General features: G+C 39.6%; 1 protein-coding gene across 1 annotated transcript in view; it reads left to right on the top strand.

The window, feature by feature from the left end:
- LOC126248019 (uncharacterized) overlaps positions 1 to 19,713 on the top strand; it is a 910,522-nt gene that overhangs the window by 854,683 nt on the left and 36,126 nt on the right. The window contains exons 16-20 of the mRNA XM_049948603.1: positions 10,532 to 10,784; positions 14,428 to 14,543; positions 14,721 to 14,877; positions 16,769 to 16,903; positions 17,660 to 17,819. Coding sequence (XP_049804560.1) covers positions 10,532 to 10,784; positions 14,428 to 14,543; positions 14,721 to 14,877; positions 16,769 to 16,903; positions 17,660 to 17,819 — 821 coding nt within the window. The remainder of the gene's footprint in view (positions 1 to 10,531; positions 10,785 to 14,427; positions 14,544 to 14,720; positions 14,878 to 16,768; positions 16,904 to 17,659; positions 17,820 to 19,713) is intronic.

Here is a 19,713-nt window from a genome sequence, read left to right as displayed (position 1 = left end):
CAGATTCGTCTGCTGTGAGCTGGGGTGGTACCGGGCGCCAACTTGGCACCAACAAACCATCGGCCCGTAATTTTTTGAACTGAGTAGATACTGGTGCCATATACCTCTGGAAAACATCCAAAGACTTGTCGAATCCATGACACGCAGAATCGCTGATGTATTGCGTTCCAAAGATGGACTAACACGCTATTAAGCAGGGGCCAAAATGTTTAGGCTTATCAGTGTATGTCGAGCAAGCATTTTTCTAGAATACAGTCTATCCTAACACCCTAACACACGACGTACCAGCCTCCGTTGTGATTGAAACAAATTTATTTACTCGACAAGGGCACGTATTTAGATTCAGAGCCCAGTCACCAAGAACGACCAGACATCGGTGGGTTCCGAAATGAGTGAGAACTCTGGAATTTTACTCTGTTCTCGACTGTGCCTCCTACTCTGCGTTACAAAATGGTCCAGTTTCTGACTTCCGCGTTATTGAATGAAGCACAGACAAGGAATTTCCCTTAAGGCTTGTCTGCAGTTTCGCTGTTATTAGTCCCCTTTCAATACACATGGTATCTCATTTTATTCTTGTAGAAGTATATCTCGGAAAGTGTTCATCCTATGACAAAACGGTTTCAGTTGTAGCTTTCTGCGGACGAAGGGCGTCACAAAGCAGCCTTGTTAGTTTCATTCTGCAATGGATTAAAATAGAGCCAAAGTCATTTATTTTGCGGGAACCTCCGATTTTTTGGTTACATATTATGAGGCTACGCTTAAAATCTAAGTATAGCAAGACGCGAGGGACAGTGACCGTTACGTATTAATGTATTGCAAATAAACCGTCAACGTCGCTGCTAAGGACAACTCTGAACACTTGCCAGCAGGGTAAAGAATATCTGAAGAGGCTCTCGTCTGTAAAGTTAAACTAGCAATAAAGCTAGTAACAAGCGGCCTGTTGTTGTTTACCTGTACATTCATAAGTAACTTCTGTCTAAAACTCGTTTTCATTAGCCTGCTTCACGACACTGTAATAGGTGAAAATAGAGTAAACTTCATTTCTTAACGAGGGTCTCCACTTTAATTGCATGCAATAATTCAACACTGCAAACTGTTTTACACAAGTATTGTAGAACGCAAATGAAAATTCACATAGTAAAAAACAATCGATTATTTTTTATTATATATATGTTATTTTCAATCCCCTTTTCTTGCGGGCCGCCCGGGGTGGCCGAGCGGTTCTAGGCTTTACTGTCTGGAACCGCGCGACCGCAACGGTCGCAGGTTCGAATCCTGCCTCGGGCATGGATGTGTGTGATCTCCTTAGGTTAGTTAGGTTTAAGTAGTTCTGAGTTCTAGGGGACTGATGACCTCAGAAGTTAAGTCCCATAGTGCTCAGAGCCATTTGCTTGCGGGATGGGTTAGTAGCGGCCAAATTGCTTCTCTTCATGCTTTGCTAAATAAACATGAAAGTAATGCGAAATATAAATTTTATTGGGATGAAACAGCGATAAATTCGTGACATGAGTTCTTTTTGTTGTATAAATATGATGAAAAGGCGGGGAGGGTTGTCGCCTTATAATACTATATGAGTGGAGAGAGGGCTGAGTAAGATTGAGAGGTTGGAGTGATTGTTAAAGGAAAGATATTGGGGTATGGAAAAGAACTAATGGATTGGATGTAGGTGTCGGAAGATGAGAAGGATTGCTGCTACGCAGGGAGAAGATGGGGATTGGAAAAAGGGTTAGTGTATTATGGCTGATAGGAAGGGTAAATCACGGGAGTGATTTCTTGGTCTGGGAGTTATGGCAGTTAAGCTATGCTGGGACAGGATAAGAGTGTTTGGTGATTTACCAAGCTATTTCAGTGTTTCAGGTAGCTAGACTGAACGATTTTATCGAATACTAGCCCAACATATTTTAATTAGGTGAATTGCGAAATTGTCAATTACAAGGTTGGGATCTCGAGTAGAAAACTATCAGGTGGTTGTTCCTGTACGTATTGCCTGGAGTTTTGTAGGGTTTGTGGATAGGTAATTTTGTGTAAACCAAGAGGTGAAGTTGTCAAGATGTAGCTGGATGGATCGCTGGTATGAATGGAGGGTGGAATGGCTGGTAAGAGAGATGGAGTCAATTTGTTAAGCACTACAACCCCATTTTTTCTAACGAAATGAGCGGGTTCGACCGGCCATCATCAAGTGACAACGAGGTTTCCCGCAGTGCTGAGATTTAACCATGGCCTGTATTTCGTTAGACATAAATGTAACTGTGCCGGATAATAAATTAATTTCAGAACAAACAATCTCTACATTGACAGAAATGTTCTCTCCAAAAGGAGATGGAGTCCTCTTCATCGCCCAGTTTACATGGGGCTTCCCAAACCGGATTTCTTAAACCGATTTCTCAATACCGTTTCTGGATGGTGATGTTGTTGTTGTTGTGGTCTTCAGTCCTGAGACTGGTTTGATGCAGCTCTTCATGCTACTCTATCCTGTGCAAGCTTCTTCATCTCCCGGTACCTACTGCAACCTTCATCCTTCTGAATCTGTTTAGTGTATTCATCTCTTGGTCTCCCTCTACGATTTTTACCCTCCACGCTGCCCTCAATACTAAATTGGTGATCCCTTGATGCTTCAGAATATGTTCTACCAAGCGATCCCTTCTTCTAGTCAAGTTGTGCACAAATTTCTCTTCTCCCCAATTCTATTCAATACCTGCTCATTAGTTATGTGATATACCCATCTAATCTTCAGCATTCTTCTGTAGCACCACATTTCGAAAGCTTCTATTCTCTTCTTGTCCAAACTATTTATCGTCCACGTTTCACTTCCATGCATGGCTACACTCCATACAAATACTTTCAGAAACAACTTCCTGACACTTAAATCTATAGTCGATGTTAACAAATTTCTCTTCTTCAGAAACGCTTCCCTTGCCATTGCCAGTCTACATTTTGTATCCTCTCTACTTCGACCATCATCAGTTATTTTGCTCCCCAAATAGAAAAACTCATTTATTACTTTAAGCGTCTCATTTCCTAATCTAATTTCCTCAGCATCACCCAATTTAATTCGACTACATTCCATTATCCTCGTTTTGCTTTTGTTGATGTTCATCTTATATCCTCCTTTCAAGACACTGTCCATTCCGTTCAGCTGCTCTTCCAGGTCCTTTACTGTCTCTGACAGAATTAAAATGTCATCGGCGAACCTCAAATTTTTTTATTTCTTCTCCATGGATTTTAATTCCTACTCCGATTTTTTATTTTGTTTTCTTTACTGCTTGCTCAATATACAGACTGAATAACATCGGGGACAGGCTACAACCCCGTCTCACTCCCTTCCCAACCACTGCTTCCCTTTCATGCCCCTCGACTCTTATAACTGCCATCTGGTTTCTGTACAAATTGTAAATAGTCTTTCGCTCCCTGTACATTACCCCAGCCACCTTCAGAATTTGAAAAAGAGTATTCCAGTCAACATTGTCAAAAGCTTTCTCTAAGTCTAGAAATGCTAGAAACGTAGGTTTGCCGGTTTCCCAATTCCGCAATCAATTTTCGCTTCCATGTAAACGCAACCGGTTTTGAAACGTGCTTGTGCTGTCAGGTTTCGTCGTGTTTTTAAAAAGGTTCGTAACTGCCGTCTGTGTCACGTCTGCTGTGCAGCGAGCTACGTTAATTTAAGTATTAACTGTATTTTTCTTACTTGTCACTTTTTCTTCCGTGTGTTTTTGCTTTTAGGAAGCTTTAATTGTCGAGTGCTAGTAATAGTGTTCCATACATTTCGTGTTTGTTTTGAATACAGTCAGAGAGAGTCCCTTTAGTCAGCCATAGTGCCAGTAGTGCTAGTGTTTGTTTTGAATACAGTCCAGAGACAGGTTCTGCTATTTTCATTGTTTTCTACAATAAGTGTCTAGTAACCACAGTTTAGTCAACTATCAGCCGCCTTTAGTGAATTAGCAGTCTAGTTAAAAGTTGATTAACTCTCTACAGTAAATTGATTTCTTAGGATGGATAGGATGTGTGACTGCTGTGTACGGACGCAGGAGGAGCTGGCCACTGTTCGCGAACAGCTGAACGTGTTGATGGCCGCGGTCAGCCGTCTTCAGGCTGCTGCCTCGGAGTGTAGCGGCAGTGGGGAGTCTGGTGCGTCGCATGGTACACCCCAGGTGTTACATGCTTCACCCACTGTCCCTGCTGTCGAGACATCTTCGCGGGTACCGGGCGCGGTTGGGCCACCCTCTCCCCAAGGGGAGTGGCGGGTTCAGCGGCGTTCGCGGCAGAGGGTCAATGTGGAGGCTGGCCGTGTGGCATCGCCCGCTCTGCCTGTGAGTGGACATGTGGCCGCTCCTTCAGCAAGGTCCGAGCAGGCATACGGGGGGAGGGGTTTATTAGTGACTGGGAGCTCCAACGTTAGGCGGGTGATGGAGCCCCTTAGGGAAATAGCGGAAAGGTCGGGGAAGAAGGCCAGTGTTCACTCTGTCTGCTTGCCGGGGGGTCTCATCCGAGAAGTGGAGGAGGCCCTGCCGGCGGCGATAGAGAGCACTGGGTGCACCCGACTGCAAATTGTTGCTCATGTCGGCACCAATGACTCCTGCCGTCTGGGTTCAGAGGTCATCCTCAGTTCATACAGGCTGTTGGCGGAGTTGGTGAAGGCGGAAAGCCTCGCTCGCGGGGTGGAATCTGAGCTAACTATTTGTAGTATCGTTCCCAGAACCGATCGCGGTCCTCTGGTTTGGAGCCGAGTGGAAGGCTTAAACCAGAGGCTCAGACGATTCTGCGGAGATCTGGGGTGCAAATTTCTCGACCTCCGCTATCGTGTGGAGAAATGTAGGGTCCCCCTGAATAGGTCAGGCGTGCACTACACGCAGGAAGCGGCTACAAGGGTAGCGGAGTACGTGTGGAGTGCACATGTGGGTTTTTTAGGTTAGAGAATTCCCTCCATAGGCCCGACAAGACGCCTCCTGCGACGCGGCAAGGCAGGAGTAGGCAAAATGCAACAGGGAATAACAATATTAATCTGCTAATAGTAAACTGCAGGAGCGTCTATAGAAAGGTCCCAGAACTGCTCTCATTAATAAACGGTCACAATGCCCACATAGTACTAGGGACAGAAAGTTGGCTGAAACCAGATGTAAACAGTAATGAAATTCTAAACTCAGATTGGAATATATACCGCAGAGACAGGCTGGACAGTGAAGGGGGAGGCGTGTTTATAGCGATAAGAAGTGCAATAGTATCGACGGAAGTTGACGGAGATCCGAAATGTGAAATAATTTGGGTGAAGGTCACGGTTAAAGCAGGCTCAGACATGGTAATTGGATGTCTCTAAAGGCCCCCTGGCTCAGCAACTGTTGTGGCTGAGCACCTGAAAGATAATTTGGAAAATATTTCGAGTAGATTTCCCCACCATGTTATAGTTCTGGGTGGAGATTTTAATTTGCCGGATATAGACTGGGAGACTCAAACGTTCATAACGGGTGGCAGGGACAAAGAATCCAGTGAAATTTTTTTAAGTGCTTTATCTGAAAACTACCTTGAGCAGTTAAACAGAGAACCGACACGTGGCGATAACATATTAGACCTTCTGGTGACAAACAGACCCGAACTATTTGAAACAGTTAACGCAGAACAGGGAATCAGCTATCATAAAGCGGTTACTGCATCGATGATTTCAGCCGTAAATAGAAATATTAAAATAGGCAGAAAGATTTTTCTGTTTAGCAAAAGTGACAAAAAGCAGATTTCAGACTACCTGACGGCTCAATACAAAAGTTTTGTCTCAAGTACAGATAGTGTTGAGGATCAGTGGACAAAGTTCAAAACCATCGTACAATATGCGTTAGATGAGTATGTGCCAAGCACGATCGTAAGAGATGGAAAAGAGCCACCGTGGTACAACAAACGAGTTAGAAAACTGCTGCGGAAGCAAAGGGAACTTCACAGCAAACATAAACATAGCCAAAGCCTTGCAGACAAACAAAAATTACGCGAAGCGAAATGTAGTGTGAGGAGGACTATGCGAGAGGCGTTCAGTGAATTCGAAAGTAAAGTTCTATGTACTGACTTGGCAGAAAATCCTAAGAAATTTTGGTCTTATGTCAAAGCGGTAGGTGGATCAAAACAAAATGTCCAGACACTCTGTGACCAAAATGGTACTGAAACAGAGGATGACAGACTAAAGGCAGAAATACTAAGTGTCTTTTTCCAAAGCTGTTTCACAGAGGAAGACTGCACTGTAGTTCCTTCTCTAGATGTCGCACAGATGACAAAATGGTAGATATCGAAATAGACGACATATGGATAGAGAAACAATTAAAATTGCTCAAAAGAGGAAAGGCCGCTGGACCTGAGGGGATACCAGTTCGATTTTACACAGAGTACGCGAATGAACTTGCCCCCCTTCTTGCAGCGGTGTACCGTAGGTCTCTAGAAGAGCGTAGCGTTCCAAAGGATTGGAAAAGGGCACAGGTCATCCCCGTTTTCAAGAAGGGACGTCGAACAGATGTGCAGAACTATAGACCTATATCTCTAACCTCTATCAGTTGTAGAATTTTGGAACACGTATTATGTTCGAGTATAATGCCTTTTATGGAGACTAGAAATCTACCCTGTAGGAATCAGCATGGGTTTCGAAACAGACGATCGTGTGAAACTCAGCTCGCGCTATTCGTCCACGAGACTCAGAGGGCCATAGACACGGGTTCACAGGTAGATGCCGTGTTTCTTGACTTCCGCAAGGCGTTCGATACAGTTCCCCACAGTCGTTTAATGAACAAAGTAAGAGCATATGGACTATCAGACCAATTGTGTGACTGGATTGAAGAGTTCCTAGGTAACAGAACGCAGCATGTCATTCTCAGTGGAGAGAAGTCTTCCGAAGTAAGAGTGATTTCAGGTGTGCCACAGGGGAGTGTCGTAGGACGGTTGCTATTCACAATATACATAAATGATCTTGTGGATGACATCGGAAGTTCACTGAGGCTTTTTGCGGATGATGCTGTGGTATATCGAGAGGTTGTAACAATGGAAAATTGTACTGAAATGCAGGAGGATCTGCAGCGAATTGACGCATGGTGCAGGGAATGGCAATTGAATCTCAATGTAGACAAGTGTAATGTGCTGCGAATACATAGAATGAAAGATCCCTTATCATTTAGCTACAATATTGCAGGTCAGCAACTGGAAGCAGTTAATTCCATAAATTATCTGGGAGTACGCATTGGGAGTGATTTAAAATGGAATGATCATATAAAGTTGATCGTCGGTAAAGCAGATGCCAGACTGAGATTCATTGGAAGAATCCTGAGGAAATGCAATCCGAAAACAAAGGAAGTAGGTTACAGTACGCTTGTTCGCCCACTGCTTGAATACTGCTCAGCAGTGTGGGATCCGTACCAGATAGGGTTGATAGAAGAGAGAGGGAAGATCCAACGGAGAGCAGCGCGCTTCGTTACAGGATCATTTAGTAATCGCGAAAGCGTTACGGAGATGATAGATAAACTCCAGTGGAAGATTCTGCAGGAGAGACGCTCAGTAGCTCGGTACGGACTTTTGTTGAAGTTTCGAGAACATACCTTCACCGAGGAGTCAAGCAGTATGTTGCTCCCTCCTACGTATATCTCGCGACGAGACCATGAGGATAAAATCAGAGACTGGAATAGAAGGGAGAACCGATAGAGTTACTCAAATTACCCTCCGCCACACACCGTCAGGTGGCTTGCGGAGTATGGATGTAGATGTAATATGGACAGAGTGGCTTTTTGTACAGTGAAAGATAAGTAGAAATACTACACTGAAGCTGTTTACACCTCGTCTAACTGAAGAAAAATAGCGGACTAAATGATGGTGGTGGTGGTGGTGGTTAGTGTTTAACGTCCCGTCGACAACGAGGTCATTAGAGACGGAGCGCAAGCTCGGGTTAGGGAAGGATTGTGAAGGAAATCGGCCGTGCCCTTCCAAAGGGGCCATCCCGGCATTTGCCTGAAACGATTTAGGGAAATCACGGAAAACCTAATTCAGGATGGCCGGAGACGGGATTGAACCGTCGTCCTCCCGAATGCGAGTCCAGTGTGCTAACCACTGCGCCACCTCGCTCGGTGTGACTAAATGACTAAATCATAAACTGTAACAGCTGTTTTCTAGGCCCCGAACCACAAATGTATCATCCACGTATCGATACCATCGACATGGTTTCTTATTCGCTTTTTCCAGAGCTAACTGTTCGAATTTTTCCATGTAAAAATTGGCGATCGTAGGACTCAATGGGATACCCATGGCCTCACCATCAACCTTCTCATCAACCTGATTTGGTCACATGCAAGAAAGCTTTAGAGGAATTCTTTTGTTATTTAAATATTATAAATCCTAAAATCCAGTTTACCATGTAAATGGAGAAAGACAATGCAATATCCTTCTTGGATGTCTTCGTTATGAGACAAATTGATCGCAGCTTGAAACATTAAATCTTTCGGAAGGTTACACATACCGACAGCTACTTGCATAAGGATTCCAATCATCATCCACAACAGGAAAGAGGTGTAATTAAAAGTCTAGTGGACAGAGCTAAAAGGATTTGTGCGCCAGAATACATGGACACCAAGTTAAAACACCTAAAGCAGGCTTTGGAGAAGAATAGGTACTCTAGTAATGAAATAAATAGAGTTTTGCGACAGAATGACAGGAGACCTATGGACAACGATAGGACAGAGCGATGGAAGAACACGGCTTCTCTACCCTTCATCAAAAAAGTAACGGATCAAATCGGCAAGATTTTAAGGAAACATAACCTTCGATCGACTTTCAGACCAACTAAGAAAATAGGTCAAGCACTTCGTTCTGTTAAGGATAAACGTCCCCCTTTGTCTGCAAGTGGTGTATACAAGATTCCGTGTACATGTGGTAGAGTCTACATGGGAACTACAAAGAAAAGTGTGAACACACAGTTAAAGGAACATAAAAGTCTTTGCCGACTAGGGAAAACAGACAAGTCAGCCGTGACGGAACACACTCTTCAGTCGGGTGATCACGTACTGAAATTTTCGAAAACTGAAGTTTTATGTACTATGACGAACTATTATCCACCGCTATATAAAGAAGCCAACGAAATATGTAAACATGGGGATACTTTTAACAGAAAAGTAGAAGCTATGAAACTCAGCTATATATGGACAGTGGCGCTACAGAATCGATGAGAAGTTTTTGTCTTTGACGTACTATTATTGATAGTTATATTTTATCCTTGACAAGGTTTATCTCTGCTATCACTTGAAATCCAGACCACTCCCAATTTCCACGGTATTTTGACCGTTCTTCGTCGTCCGACTCGTCAGTCGGCAAGACTCAGCACAACCAGGAGCACCTCGGAAGGTGTCCAACGTAGCTTTGGACGAAACGTCAGTGATAGAAGAGTTCCATGGACCACGGCCTTACAACCCGAAAGAATTCTCAGGAGCTGAAACATAAGGTCGTGAAAGCCTTCATTGTATGAACAACCAGCAAACACTTTTCCTCTTCAATAAAGACAGCTGACTTACGTGGGTTCAAAGAATGATTTCCGATTAACTTATTAATTATTGTTTGCCTGGATATGCTAAAATACCTTTCTGCAGCCATAGCTGACATGATCCTGACCCCAACTGCAGGCAAACATCTATCCAGCACCTCCAAAGTATACCCTGAATAACATCTACTCTCATCTTTTCTATTGCAATTCCTTGGCATGTTTGTATTGCTTCATCTGAAAAAGAATTGTTGCCCAGCTAACAAAACACAGATGTAACGCACACACATAACTAGCAGTTCTGGACAATAGTTGATGTGGTAACTTTGCTCCACAAAATTGCTGGCACAAATCACCTCCAGTCAACATAATTGTAGACATACTCTTAGACTTATTTGAACTGTGTCTTTCCATTGTAACTTACAATAAGACATTTTATGTTACAGATATCCTAAAAGTATTGCAAGTTGAATATCAAAATTCACTCAAAACCCAAGAGCACCTAAATTACAGAAAAAATAGACACAATACTCCTACAACTCATTACAACAAATCCAAACAATCTGGGTACACCTAAGGCCTTCCAAAAAGTGCTACATATTGTCAACTTTCGAATCAAAGAGGAATTATAAATTACCAGTTCATATATTGCTCACCAGATTATAACAAAAGTTGTTTGGAAGGAGGCACAAAGTATCCCCTCAATGCACAAAATATCCTTGGTCTATCCGAGGATAAACTGTGCTGAATTTTAATTTTTACTAGCAGCCATTTAATTTTCAGGCATACAACTTTCATTGCTGGTCTCTCAATAACATTTAGAAATTTTCCAGGACTCATTTATTTGCTTCAATTTAATATGAATCACATTATATCTAGCCTAGAAAAGAAGTCTAAAGCCACTATTCTCTACAAATAGCTTGTATATTCCATAACGTATTTCAATCTACCCTCCTTGATATCTCTTTTCAGTACTGTATGACTAATCTGGTTTGCACTTAGTGTGTCACATATCAGAGATGAACAGTGTTTAAAATGTGTTTTTCATAGATGGCTGAATTGGACATGTCACAGCTGCAAAAAGACATGAACGAACTGGAGAAAGTGCGCAAAGCTCTGGCTGACTTCTTCTGTGAAGACGTAGCAACATTCAAGCTGGAGGAGTGTTACCGCATCTTCCACCAGTTCTGTGTCAAGTTCAAGCAAGCTGTCCAGGAGAACGAGAGGCGGAGGGTGCAAGAGGAGCAAGCCAACATGCGGCGGCGGCAGCGCGAGGAACAGCTGGCGGCCAAGCGCAGACACAGTAAGTCTCCCTTCTCATCTTACTCGAGTACCGTAGCACAGAGCAAAGTGATACTTACACTTAATGCACATTTTAAACTGCTAACAATTTTTAACCAAAAATAAAGGCGTGATGTGGCATAGTGACTAAGGTACTAGAGTCATATTCAATAGCAGAGTTCCAATTTTTTCCCCTCTACCATGATTTAGGTTTTTAAGCATCTATCCAAAACGTGTTCAGGCCATGGCTGACTACTTCCTATCCAAATGAGGTAATTTTGTATGATGACTGACCCATCACCATAAAAGTTCCACATCCTCAGAAACTTCATATCTGGAGTTGCTATGCATCAGTATGATGCAGGCCCACCCTTCATCGCTATCACAGCATGTGCACTTCTCAGATTAATTTATATTGTGTTACAACAGGAAATCTGCAAATGGTTTCTTCAGTCTCTCCTGTGACCTCTTGAATAATTCTGTAAGTGTTCTTGTCTGGCTGTAAAGAAATATTTTAACTCACTCTTTTGCTGCTCAAATGTATAGAGATCTGGTTTCCATATTCACCTCTCAATTTCATTCATTCCCATTTTATCACCTTCCTTAACAATTGGCTTCATCTTATAACATTGAATGACAGGATGCTGAAAACGTAGAATGCCTATTTCAGGCATTTGCAATAAGTTTGTTCTCAGTTGCCCAGTAGGCTTCAAAATTTCTGATATTACAGACTCATAGAGAAAATATTATATACTCTAATGAGAAACAGAGGCTTTAACGACCACATTTGCGACATTAGACTACCTGAAAGACAGGACTCTTCAAGAAAATTTCTTTGAAAAGATGAGACATAGGAAAATAAATCACTTCACCACTTTATGGCATAGGTTCATACCTAAGACTTCTGCCTGGATATCCTGAAAACAGTTGTGATCACATGAGGTAAAGCTTAATGCTGAAGATTACTCATAAGTCAATTTAGTGAAGTTTGCAATGTAAAGCAAATAATTATACTACTAAAATAAACAATAAATGCTAATACTATGAAACTGCATCAATGTATATGCAGTGTACTGCACATAAAAAAAATCTGCACCATGTTTCTGCATAGGTCATTGTAGTTCCAGCAACTTACAAGGAGATATTTTGGTGTAACAGTTAGTAATTCATTCTCAAAACTAACAACAAATTTTATTGGTACAGATGAACACTAGAAGTGAATGACTTCCAAATTTTTGTAAATTCAGTTTGGGTGCCTGCAGAGATAACAAAGCATAAAATAAATAGTTGGCACAAGCAGCTTCAAGACTTCCATTTTCAAAGGCTCACACAAACCACTATCCAAAAACCAAACATGCTTCACCATTCCAGATGCTTTCAAATTATCTTATTGCATAAATGAAAATCAAGCTGCCTCACGACATCAGAGTATGCTAGATAACAAAGTTACATTATGTGTATATAGTAAATATTATAAAGCAGTACAGTATAATACAAAAACAAGGCACAAAAGTCACTCAGCTGTCAATGTCAGCTTACTAAACTAATTTTATTTATTTATTTATTATGTAAAGCAAATTAAATTTGAACCACAGACATAAATTTCTAGGGTTCCATACCACCAGTCTTTGATTATTCCACTCCTCAAAATGCCATGGAGACAATGTGTTTTTTGCAATGTAGGAATTCTTAAAAGTGGACCTGAAAAATGTATGTTACATAATGAACAAAGCTGCACAGTTAAAGAATATTTCCAGTTAAAGTACACAACATTATAATCTTTAAGATTCTTTTCCCCTTGTTAATTAAAGTATATAATAAATATTTTCTGTAGGTAGTGCTGGATAGCTTTGAGGAAGGCTTAAAATCGAATTGTACAATAGACTGCTGTACTACTCTCTTTTAATTACAGTCAAAGTTCAGAGTCAGAGAACAGGGTGGATACATCTGTCTCTGATGTTGTCAGGACACAGTTGTCACACATAGCTATTAACAATTATGGAACATTCTAAAAGTTGGATTTGACACTGTAGTTGGACAATGCATAGCTTAATTCCTTTTTGGGACCTGAAGGTGGTCTGATTCAGGACCAAAATTTACTGTTTTTAATAAAATTAAAGTAGTATAGCTGTATGTTAGTATATAATATTTAGACACTCTTTAGGAAATATAAATTATACAGAGTCCACCAGAAAAATGTATACACACTTTAAGGAACAAAAAGTATTGCTTATGTATTTATTTTACATTTAATAATTGATCAAATATGTTGTACAATCTTCAGTTTAACACACGGTTACTTTAAATGTATAAAACGTTCACCGTTGGCAGCTATACACATAATATAATGATGAGTGGTTGCCACAACTACATCAGTCAATGTTACAGTGAAGATCACTACACATGTCACTGTATTCTCCTGGCGAAGTTCCTCCAGCATGCGTGACTTACACCGATAGACGTTATCTTTCACAGTTTCCCACACGTAAAAGTCCATCGGTGTTAGATTTTGTGTCTGTGGAGGAAAGTCAATGGGCCCTCTTAGTCCAATCCAATGCCCTGGAAAATTGTCATCCAGGAAAGCTCATATGGCTAGGTCGTAGTGTGGTGGCACCCCGTCCTGTTGGTACAAGACCTCTTTCTTCATCAGCTCCATAAAGTGCACATATACCTGGCAAAATTGATATGCATAGCATTTTCATAAACACTTCTACAGTTACAGTAGTATCAAAGAAAAAGGGTCCTACTAAGCCCCTTGATGATAGTCCACACACATGAACTCCTTGTAGATTTGCCACTTTATCCACATAAACATGCAGGCTTTCTGGTGCCCAGTACACAGTTATGCCAATTCACAGTTCGATTAAGTTTAAATTGTGCCTTGTCACCCCACACTACCTTCTTCACAAATTGTTTGTCATCAGTTACTATTTGCTGATACCATTTGCAAAATTGCATTCGGCTATCAGAATCATCATCATTAAACACGTGCAGTAATCATGGAATGTAAACTTTCCACTTTTCAGCTTTCAGAATTCTTCACACACTTGTACTGTTATGCCCCACTTCATGTGCACATTGCGTAGCAGACGTCTGTGAAGGATTAACAAACGTTTCCAACATTAGAGCTGACATAGCAGGACTTGTAGCTATACGCTGTCTTTCTCATCTTCCTTTGTGAATATCACAAATCATTCCATGCAATTCGAACTTGTCAATGAAGCGTTTAATTGTTAGGTGGTTTGGCAGTTCTGTTTCAAACTCCTGCCTCCACTGATGTTGCACTTTAACGGCATTATCAAACTTGAAAAACCACTTCACAATACATTTTTGTTGCTTGAACGTCAAGCATGCTCCAGCCATCTTGTTTTCTCAATACTGAGATAAAAGTACTAACATCTGTTGAGCCAAAGACCATACTACAACACACTCGCAACTCGAATTGAACGACAATATCGATACCTTGATAGAGCCTGACAAAGAGTGTATACATTTTTCTGGCAGACTCTGTATTTGTGTGTTACTTTTCATTTGCTAAATGACTGATATGTTTTTAAAGTAAACATTTTCATATAAAAGAATTATTGCTCCTAAGTAACAACAGCATTTATGATACAGACATTAATATTTTCAGTGATTTCAGCCTCATTTTTCTCTCTTTGCAGTGAGTGGACAGTTTGGTCAGAATGGCTCTGAGTCAGAAAGTAATCTAATGGATTCTCTGTTGTATGATATTCGATCTGGTTTTACACAGAGTAAAACTCTCGACAGGGATATGAAGGTAAATGCCACAATATAAACTTTTTTATATAATGCCTTTGGTGTAAGCTTTTGTTGTCAAGTAATTCTGGACACTTGCTTATTTGTACTGAAATTCAAAGTACACAGACTATGACATTTTATAGTAACAGTTCAGTTACATATGTTATAACCATGAAATTCATCTTCATGCTACCAGGGCAGAAAAATGCAAAATGGTACTGTCACATCTGAAGAAGATATCTCAATCACGAGCTCACCATTGGTAACACGGCGGCGAATGGGCTCATTTTCTGGACCTGCAGGAGAGCAGCCACCTGGAATTGGCAAGGATGAAAGCTTCAGCTACTCACCAGGTAGATCAAATTGTCTTTTTGACTGCTACATGTGTGACCTGGCAGTTGCACCTCAGGTGTTGCATTGTCACATCTATTGTCACACCCTGGTAGCTGAACACTTCTGAAATGTTTGCTATTTCTCAGTTTGTTTTAGGTGAGCAGTGAGAGTTTGAGGAGTATTTATGTACAATTTTTACACTATTTATTGCGGTCTGTAACAGCACTATAGGCTCACAGCAAAATGAAAAGCTACAGAATTGGCAGAAATCAGAGGATGTTCATTGAAATATGATCTATTAGATTTGCAGCAAAACCTGCCAAGTGTTGTGCAGATCGAGAGAAACTGCTGACATCGAACAGGCAACAAAGTAGTTTATAATGAAATGTCATCTGATGGGTTTAGGGCAAACTACAAAATGGGGTCATAGAGCAGGCATAGCACACCAGTCAAATGGACCTGGTAGTATGTCATCAAAGATACAGTGGTAAACAACCTTACGTGTCAAAACATCTGCAGCAATCAACCACACCAGGACATGGCAACAGTAATTCATTCACTCACAGTATTACAGAAAATGGGCTCCAGCTAGTCACAACTCAAAGATCTCAATTTTTTTACTATTACCCATTTAATTACAAATTTGTGAAAATTTTGTAGTAATTTCAATAAAATGGCAAACTGAAGTAACACCAGTTGACTTGGCTGCTCAATATCTTATCTCTACGGTAATCAGTTGTAATAAAAAGCCTATTAAATATTATTCCTATATTCCTGCAACACTCACTACATAAGTATTGTAATTGTGCTGTTAAAACAACTTGTTTTCTTTAAAATTCACTCAGTAATTTGACTGTGCTTCTGCTCAAACAGAATCGGGTACCAGTTTCAGTTCCTTCATGCCATAAGAAACGGTTGTAAATCCTCTCATAAACCACATTATCTGGAATTTAATTCAAGCTTCATATTGATTTCTGTTAAAAGAATAAGTTGCAGTGATGATGGTAAGTTAGAAGCTGCAAATTAGCAAAAAATCAAGTGAACAATAACTGTAAATAGCTACTCCCATAAGGAGTTGGATTGACCACTCTGTCCAATAGGAGAAAAAGCCAGGACTAAGGAAGAAAAACTGAAAAAGTTTTTCTTCTTATTATTAACAAGCTTACAGATTGCACTGGGACAGTTTTGGCCAAGTATGGGTGTGAAATTTTCTTCTGACTCACCAAGAAAAAAAAAAAAAAAAGAATAGAATTCCTGAGAATGGTAAAAGATGTAAGGCATCCACTAGTGACACCTGAGGTATAAAATTCTTTGTAGTTGTGGGCAAGTATACATTGGAACTACAAAAATATGTGTTAACACTGACATAGCCAAACATAAAAGGAATTGCCGCCTGGAACAAACTAACAAATTGGCCATAGCAGAATACGTTTTCCAAGACTGGAACTATGAAATAGAATTCAGTGAGACTAGGATTTTATCAGAGAAAATTCATTATCATGCACACATGTATACAGAGGTCATTAAGATTTACAAACACCGTGGTAGTTCTAACAGAAAATAGGAGGGAGGTAAGTGAAATAAAATGTAGATGTTGACCTTATGCCAACTCACTTTTAATTGAGAATGATGATGCCAGCCTGAGACAGCCATGTATTTTGGCATCACATGATGAATGGTGGTGCCCTCTCTATAGCTCCATAGATCTGAGGGTGTCTCAAGCATTTGTTGCTGTTGATGTTTCCCAATTTGGAGGTTAAAATGTCAAGGACTAGTTTTGTATACTACTGTTGGCCTCTCAGCCTGTACGTTTTAACTTAAGTGAACACTGACCATAAAACCTTAAATTGTATGATGATGTATGTTATTACCTTATAAATTACAGCTTGTAAAAATATTTATCTCTTATAGATATTACTCCAAATGGGAGCCTACGGCGCAGGAGAAGCCGAGTTCCCTCTGAAGAAGATGACTCGAACCTTATGGACTTCCTCAGAGCATCTGGCCATGATGGCTCACGTGAAAGAAAATCATGGGGAAGTTTAGGTAAATTATGAGCGAAACTAGGCGCCAGGGAGACTGTTATCCACCTTCATTTGGTGATCTATTAATATATTGCAACTTGCGTCAATTTAAAATGACATGAAATACAACATGGTGCATTATAATACAATATTTTTGTTTTACATTCAGTGGATCTTTCATCTCAAATAAAGCATAATTGCTTCCATTAGCATAATTGTTGATTACTGTAAATTTTCTGTTAGTTCATCATGGAAGGAATTACAGAATTGTAGGTCTAATCAAACAATGCAAAATCCAGAAGGGAATAACAACGATATTACGAAATGGATAGATGCTGTTGACCAGGGAGATATTGAGTCACAGACAGGTACAACAAAAAGACCTTCTGGCTGACAGCTTATGTGTTTAGTAGCCTTTTGGTTTTGCCTGTCTGTGACCCAACATCTCTGCTATATGGTGACTGACAATCTATCCTTTGCATAATATTGTAAGAAATCTAGGTTTATAAGTCTGGCTAAACTCCAAGAGGCACAGAAACAATGAGACAATCAACTTAAGTTCTTTGGTCATAACATACACCTTTGTCTATGCTAAGATGAATACAGAGTTCTATAGTAACCATTTTTGTGCATACAGCAAATATAAATTTTAATAAATTATAAGTGAGTTATTGGCCAGTCTCATAATCTATTAGTTTCCTAACTGAATTTTCCTTTGATTATGTAAACTGTAAATTGTCATTGTTATTTCAATAAAAATACCCTACAATTTTTTCAGATCGATCATGGGCTCGAAGGGCACGAGGAGGGGGAAGAAAACGACCGGAGTTACTAAGTGCAGACTTCTCTGGCGAAAACCGAGAACGTCCCAGCTCTCCCTCACCATTGGTAGAGAGCAAACCACTTGTGCCTAATACAGAAGCAGAAACAAAGCCTAAGTATGTATTAAAAACTCTTCAGTTTTGTTTCTTTAATGATAGAAAGACTGTTAATAACAAAAGGTTGCAGTACCATATTACTGAAATTATGATGCATGAGGGCACTATTGCAACAGTTGTTGGTCAACAGATAGGTTAAAATATCTGCAGCTTGATTTGATTTTTTCTAATTAGATTTTTTAATTGTTCCTGTTGATTACATACTGGAGAAGTAGAATATTAGTAATATAGGACAAGTCAAGTGAAATAATATGGTATTACATGAACATTTTGTATATCACATATATACTATTTTACTTATTTCCTAAGAACAACTGATTACTTCTTAAAACCTGTGGTTTACTGGCATAAATTTTAGTGAATGATTAAAATAGTAAAATAAATGAAAGTTCACATTTTTACCCTAATGACATATATAATATCCATACATTTTAAAATGTCTATGGATGGCTAAATAAATAAATAATCATATTAATTTACTTTTTTCATATTAACATACAGAATTTCTCCTGAGAGCACATTTTTTATCCTAACTACATAAACAAATTTACATTTTATCATAATACAAAATTTTGTCTTCATGACATAAATACTACATTTTTCTTTTATGACTGTGTTTTTACCTAAGTGGTTTCCTCTACTGTTACACTAAAGGATGCCTTATAACTCTAAGAATTCATTCATGTTATAAAAAGTTTGTTCTATGAGGAATGTTTTTACTTTCCTTTTGAATACCTGTACATTATTAATTTCCTTTTTTTATACTGATTGAAAGCTCATCATATACTTTTATACCTGACTCAGTAGCTTCCCTCTGTACTTCCAAGAGAGATGCATACCCCAGATGGAAATTTTTCACCTGTCTTGTGTTGTAGTTGTGAATGTCATGATTTTTCGAAAACAATTCCCTGTTATTGGCTACTAACATCATCAGTGAGTATATAGTATATTGACCTGTAATAGTAAATATCCTGAGAGACTTGAATGGATCCCAGCAAGATGTTCTGTTAGATACCCCATATATTAGTCTCGCTGCTCAATTCTGGAGTTTGAAGATTTTTTGAAATCCTGCAGCATTTTTTTTCAAAGCATTATACCATAGGAGAGTACACGATGTATAAAACATTATATCTCTGTCAACAAAATGAGAAATGGCTCTATGTGTGAAGCACACTGACCTAAGCTTTTTGACCAACTGATCAGTTTCTTCTTTGTATCTTATCTTTCTTTATGAGTTCTGTTTTTTTGCAATGAAGTGCTACATTTCATGTAATTTGCATGTGATTAAGTAGCTCTATGGCTTCTGTGGGAAATCGTTTATTATGAGTCCCTGTTTTTTCAGGTAGAGTGAGAAAAAGTATATTGAAAGTTGAGACTGCAACTTTTTAAATATTCTCATCTCTACCATCGACAGAGAACTGTGGTATCCCTGTGGATTCAGGTTTAATGTTTCCATTTGTCTCATTTTTTATGATGTTCCATGTAGTTTTTACTTTATTGTTTGACTTGCTAATTTTCTGTACACAGTGATGTGTTTGGCCTTTTTTGGCACACATGTTAGAATTTTAGCTGACTATCTATCTGGATGCTCAAGAATTTTGTATATGTGGTTTCATGAATTTTTTGATTGTTAATATCTAGTTCAGGAACCTAAAGTTTTTTATTTGCTCTCTGAAACTGTAATATATTAGTTTTTTGGAAAATTTAGAATTAGACTGTTTGCTGTGAACCATTTGTGTACTTGGTTAGTGACTGTCAGGGCTGTATCCTACATTCTGGAGTTGTAACCTTTGATAAGGATACTTGTATCATCAGTCAACATGTCTATTTTTTCTCTGACATTAATTGTAATTGGTAGATCATTAAAGTAGATTAACAAAATCAGTGGTTCATG

Source organism: Schistocerca nitens, chromosome 3 (assembly GCF_023898315.1).
Source record: "Schistocerca nitens isolate TAMUIC-IGC-003100 chromosome 3, iqSchNite1.1, whole genome shotgun sequence".
NCBI classification, from domain to species: domain Eukaryota; kingdom Metazoa; phylum Arthropoda; class Insecta; order Orthoptera; family Acrididae; genus Schistocerca; species Schistocerca nitens.
The sequence above is the reverse complement of the archived record's forward strand: the minus strand, read 5'-3'. Positions and strand labels throughout refer to the sequence as shown.